At 42.4% G+C, this 6,510-nt stretch overlaps 1 protein-coding gene across 1 annotated transcript in view; it reads right to left on the bottom strand.

Annotated features, from left to right (window-relative positions):
* Positions 1–246: 246 nt before the first annotated feature.
* LOC124151336 overlaps positions 247–6,510 on the bottom strand; it is a 30,868-nt gene continuing 24,604 nt past the window's right edge. The window contains exon 6 of the mRNA XM_048386463.1: positions 247–512. Within this exon, the coding sequence (XP_048242420.1) occupies positions 247–512 (266 nt within the window). The remainder of the gene's footprint in view (positions 513–6,510) is intronic.

Raw genomic sequence — 6,510 nt, 5'->3', positions numbered from 1 at the left:
TATAGAGTAAAACCAAAAGTAAATATATTCATTTCATTTCTGTAGGAAGGATAACCATACCAGAGTAACAAATAGATACAAAAACGTATTTCAACATATAACTAAAATATGATGAGGTCAGAAAACGATTATTGTCTCCTGATTTCTAAATATGTGAATATTCCCCTCTTTTGTTTTGTTCATTGGTGTCAACTAATATTCACCAAATAGAGAGGTCAACTAATTTTCACCAAATATGGAAGTCAACTAATATTCACCAAATATGGAAGTCAACAAATATTCACAAAATATGGAAGTCAAGTTCTCGACATAAGTTGATGTCAACATCTGGACATCCATATACACAAACGTGTATAAAAAAAGAACAACAATAATGACAGCTCCTCTGTACGTCTTGAGTCTGGTGTCAGATGGTGGGTGAGGCTGAAGAGGAGGTTGGTTAGACCGACTTCCGTCAGGCAGGATACGGCAGTCTTCCGATACCGTCTTGGCATCATACTGGAAGTAAGGACCTGGAGAAAAGAAATATATCAAGCACCTAATAAATTCCAAGATGATAGATTTAGATTTAGAACTTATATATTTTCATGGAAATAAAAGTGACAATACCCTTTCCATATTAATAAGAAATCCCTAACAAAATCGAGTGTACGATTCCGAATATATTATGTTCATGTGTTTCTGAATTACTATCAAATAGTGACGTACCAGGTGCTCGAGAAACGGAGAGCGTATCCTGCTCCACCGGTGGTACCGAAATGTCCTCCACGTATCTACTATAAAGCTTTTTAAAAGTTTTACTGAGGCCTTGAATTGTGCAACCTTATTCAAACAACTGAGCAAGAGTTGATGCTCTTTGAAATCTAGGTAGAAAGAGCTTGCTCGATTGTACCTCAAAAGTTGTTAAATGTAGATACCAAGGGATGAAGCTGCAGAACTATTGCTCGACATATTGGGACAGTTGACTTTTGGAAAGTTAAAGTCATCCCTCGGGTCATATGTCTTGTTGAGAGTATTTTACCACACTGAATCTTTATGCATAGGTCTAAATATGAAACAAACGAAGCACTATCACTGTTCTCCTTTATTTCTAGTTCAGGTGAAGTGCAGTTGGTTCCCATGGGGATGCCCACTTGAATTTGAATTTGTGCATTCTACCAATGACAACATCACGCATTGACTTAACCCACACTGAAAGACATTCAACGGGTTCCTCATCTCTTTTTGCCCATATATTTGGCATCTGTTTCGACAGCATCCATAATAGTAGATAATAAGTAAGAAGTATCCATCCTCACCTCCTCATTTGATGACGTCACAAGTGCACCTAGTAACCTCACGTGACTGATGACGTCACATAGCCTTGACCTTGAGGGTAGGGGGATGTTGTCAACGTCATTGCCTCATTAATATGCAGAATAACTCATTAATATGCAAATGTATGCATGCATCACAGGTCAATTAGGTTAATAAAGGGTCAACTGACCAGATGCAATCATGCAATTAATGACTTGACCATTCGTTAACCGTAGAACACGGGAAAGTAATGAATGTCCCTATATGGACATGTTACTACGACCGGGGTTGGGTTGGGTCTTGACTCATGCAGAATGGAATGTCATTGTGAGTACATTTTGGCGCGAGAACATGTGGTGAACATTTGAACCTTTTGCATTGAAGACATTTCTCTGTGCACATTCAGTGGCGGGCTATGTGTGGTAATATTTAAAAGCCCAGGAACAGGTTCACGTAGAAAGATCTCTCGATATTCAATTACGGTAATAAAGGGTCAACTGACCGTATGCAATCATGCAATTAATTACTTGACCATTCGTTAAACGTGTCTAAAAACAAGATGGCGGACGTTGCCATGAACGCTCACGGGTGTCACGTGTCCTCGGTTTGAATCTCGCGCCTGACCTACAAGTCAGTTCTATGGGGCCCCCGTTCCACAAAGCGATATGAGACTAAGTTGATCCGTAAGTGCAATAACTCATTCATAGTCAAATATTATCATGACGTCACAGGTCAGAAAGGATAATGAGAGGTCTGTTGTTCCAATGCGCGAATGCAGTGTGTTAATGAGTCCTTTCATTAAGTGAGAACAAAGCGTAGTAATGAGTGTCCCTATATGGAAGTGGCTACTACAAGATTCAAATGTGATTCACGGGGAAAGATGTAATTGTTAGACATATTCCATTGATGCATGAATTTTGCGTAGTAATGACTGTCACATGTGGCAAAGAGGGGTGTGAGTTGAATTTCCATAGAAACCACATGTCCAGTTCTTAACTCTTCTAGTGTTACCTATTATAAGTTCCTTTTAACAAACAGTTGCCATGACAACTAAATAAAAAAATAAGGCTTAACAGTCTTGTCGCCAAGAGGTCAGCTCGGAGAAATATAGAGTCGGTATGGCAAAACCCGTGTGTTGAAGACTGTAATGGATGCCAGTCTGGTATAAGACGTTTTAATATTGTAAAATTCTATTCTTTTTTTAAAAGATGTTTGAGTTCAAAATGTCAGTTCAGTTTCCTATTTCAATGGAAAAATACTCGTTTAACCCATACCCAGAATCATTTTCATGAGAAACAATAGAGTGAAATAACATAGTTTAGTAGATAACTTTTAAGAGATAAGATAACTTATTAATATGTAAATGTGTAAGTGATGTATCAGGTTAATTAGATGAATTCAGGGTCAACTGACCAAATGCAATCATGCAACTAATTACTTGAGCATTCATTAACAAAGAACAATGGATAGTAAACAATATCCTTATATGGAAACTAAGGTCAGCAATCCCTCATTAATATGCAAGATAACTCATTAATATGTAAATGTATAAGTGATGTATCAGGTTAATTAGATGAATACAGGGTCAACTGACCAGATGTAACCATGCAACTAATTACTTGACCATTCATTAACAAAGAACAATGGATAGTAATGAATATCCTTATATGGAAACTTGACATCGCGAGCGAAATGGAATGTTATTGCGACTGCATTTTGCCGCCTTTTCTCCATGCGCATTCAGGGGCTGCGTTTGCTGAGATTATCAGCCCAGGAATAAGTGTGTGATCTATGTCAATATGTGTTATAAAACTCAACGGCAGTGTTGAGTGACTGACATTTTCACTCTAACCTTGCTGACAGATAAGACGTCCGTTTTCAACATGAAGAGAGTTTCAGGGGATATATTTGGACCTACAGTCATTTTCACAAAGCGTAGCAAGACCAAGTCGAGAAAAACATGTCGGAGAAAATCAATGTGATCAAAGGGGTTGCCGAGGAGACTGGTTGCATCTTAGAAGAAAAAGATGACAACCAAGAAAGGGAAAATGACTATACTGAAAATACAACCCGTGTCGAAAGTAAAGGCTGTTGTGAAACGAATCCGACCTGCCTTGAAGCGTCGCATGGCTGAAGGAAATAAAAAAATGCTTCAGACCCTCTCATCGCTCACTTATCGTATTTGATCACTATGGAGGTTACCACCTGTCCAGACTGTGGCAAGAGTTTTACGTGAAAAGATAATCTACAGAGACATCAGAAGCAGGTGCACAGGTCAACTCAAGACACGCCTTCTCTTCTTCCTCCTCTGGATAAACACCTTACTCCTCCTCCTGCTCTCGATAAACACCCTCCTCCTCCTCCTCTGGATAAATACTCTCCTCCTCCTCTGGATAAACACCCTCCTCCTCCTCTGGATAAACACCCTCCTCTTCCTCCTCCTCCTCCTCCTCCCCTTGATAAACACCCTCCTCCTCCTCCTCTTCCTCCTCCTCTGGATAAACACCCTCCTCTTCCTCCTCCTCTGGAAAAACACCCCCCTCTTCCTCCTCCTCCTCCTCTGGATAAACACCCTCCTCCTCCTCTGGATAAACACCCTCCTCTTCCTCCTCCTCCTCCTCCTCCCCTTGATAAACACCCTCCTCCTCCTCCTCCTCCTCCTCTTCCTCCTCCTCTGGATAAACACCCTCCTCTTCCTCCTCCTCTGGATAAACACCCCCTCTTCCTCCTCCTCCTCCTCTGGATAAACACCCTCCTCCTCCTCTGGATAAACACCCTCCTCCTCCTCCTCTTCTGGATAAACACCCTCCTCCTCCTCCTCTTCCTCCTCTGGATAAACACCCTCCTCCTCCTCCTCTGGATAAACACCCTCCTCCTCCTCCTCCACTGGATAAACGCCTTTCTCCTCCTCCTCTGGATAAACACCCTCCTCCTCCTCCTCCTCTGGATAAACACCATCCTCCTCCTCTGGATAAACACCCACTTCTTCCTCTTCCTCCTCCTCTGGATAAACACCCTCCTCTTCCTCTGGATAAACACCCTCCTCCTCCTCCTCCTCTTGATAAACACCCTCCTCTTCCTCTGGATAAACACCCTTCTCCTCCTCCTCCTCCTCTGGATAAACACCCTCCTCCTCCTCTGGATAAACACCCTCCACCAAAACCAACACCTCCTCTTCCTCCTCCTCAGGAAACCTGTGTCGAAAATAAAAGCTGCTGTGAAACGAACCCAAGCTGTCTTTAAGCATCGCATGGGTTAAGGGTATTAAAGAATGGTTCAGACCCTCTAATCGCGCACTTGTATTTGATCACTATGGAGGTTACCACCTGTCCAGACTGTGGCAAGAGTTTTACGTGAAAAGATAATCTACAGAGACATCAGAAGCAGGTGCACAGGTCAACTCAAGACTCGCCTTCTCTTCTTCCTCCTCTGGATAAACACCTTACTCCTCCTCCTCCTCCTCCTCCTCCTCCCGATAAACACCCTCCTCCTCCTCATCAGAAAATATCTCCACGTTTGCTTTCATCTCGGGAGCACCAGCGACACGGACGATTTAAGTTCCTTATACCCTCCAATAGCATTGTTGTTGGACCCAGTGGATGTGGAAAGTCAGTGTTTGTCTTCAACCTATTACGTCATGGATTAGTTCAACCCCTGCCGGACTGTATTGTCTGGTGTTATACTGTGTGGCAACTTCTTTACGATAGCATTCTTCAAATTTTACCCAAAGTACGGTTCGTTAAAGGAATACCTTACAATTTCGAAGATGAAAACTTCTTCGATGCCCGTAACGAGAACATGATGGTGTTGGATGACTTTTTGTCTGAAGCAAAGAATGACAATCGGATTTCCCGACTGTTTACCCAAACCTCCCACCACAAAAATATCATTATCTTTTTGCTATTGCAAAACCTCTTCCCGAGAGGTAAGGAATCTAGGGACATTGCTCTAAATTCTCATTATGTTACACTTTTCAATTCGCCAGTGGACAGACAGCAGGTGAAGTTATTCGGCAGAAGAATATTTCCTGAAGACATTAGTAAATTTATGACTCTTTATGAAAGGGCTGTTGAAACCCCTTATGGACACCTCACAGTGGATCTCAAACCCGGTACAAGTGAGAAGAATAGATTACATGTCAACGTCTTGACAACCAACGACAATCAACCTGATCACAGTGCTTCACAACAACAACAACAACAACAACAACAACGGGTAAAAGATGTCTCTCTAGCATTTGACGTTCAGACAGCTCCTGACATTCGTGCTGATCACACTTCAACTTCCAAAGAAAGGCCACTTAGCTCTGACGACGACGACGTTGAAACAGCATCCATCTCGAGTGACGACACAGGACCTTTTACCATGGCCACTGCGTGTACTGACTGCCGCGTATTGATAGACAATATGTACGATCTACAGCGACATATCAGATCATGGTGTCCAGCAAACGACGACTTGAAATGCAAAAGAAAACGTCTCAGATACGAGAGTGACGACAACAGTGACGACGATGAGGAACGACTTCCTGAACAGAAAGGTGGAGGTCTCACTGTCAAACGTCGTCGCAGGAAGCCGCCAAACACTGACGTGGATGCGGAGGAGCGGCAAAATGTTGGTTTACAACGCATCTGGAATCGTGTGTACAACATCAAGCACGACGCAATGAAACTCAAGAGGAAAAAGTACAGACAACAGGGTCGAAGAGAAGAATTGATTGATAGAAGAATGAAACAGATGTGGGAAAGCGAATTGACCGACAGTCTCAAAAGTGTCATAGAGTTCGCCCAATATTTTAGACAGGCGCCTCTATTTCAACCCATCCTAGACAGCCTGAGCGATTTGGATCCAGGCACTGATCAATCTATTATCAAAAACAAGATCGCTCGTTTCACGAAAACTGTGATGAAAGACATTCTGACTTGTGTAGACATACCCGAAGCAGATAGTGACACTGAATCTATCTCAGTCGCCGATGATGGCGATGACGAGCAGAGCGAGCAAGAATAAAAACCATGTTCTCGTGTTATAACCCTTCAGTTGAGATTTTGTGTTACCCGCAACAATGACACCGAAGAATCGGTCACCAAGTCGAGGTAAAGGAAGAAGATTTGGACTTATCCATGCATTAAAAACAGGACCTGTCATTACGTCAAAACAGATTTCTCTAAATGACAGCTCCCTGGCGTCAAAGAAACACTTGGTCGTATACAT

The sequence above is a fragment of the Haliotis rufescens genome, unplaced genomic scaffold (genome assembly GCF_023055435.1).
Source record: "Haliotis rufescens isolate VD_foot unplaced genomic scaffold, xgHalRufe1.0.p SCAF_6, whole genome shotgun sequence".
NCBI classification, from domain to species: Eukaryota; Metazoa; Mollusca; class Gastropoda; order Lepetellida; family Haliotidae; genus Haliotis; species Haliotis rufescens.
Note: the sequence above shows the minus strand (reverse complement) of the source record. Positions and strands in the feature narration are given on the sequence as shown.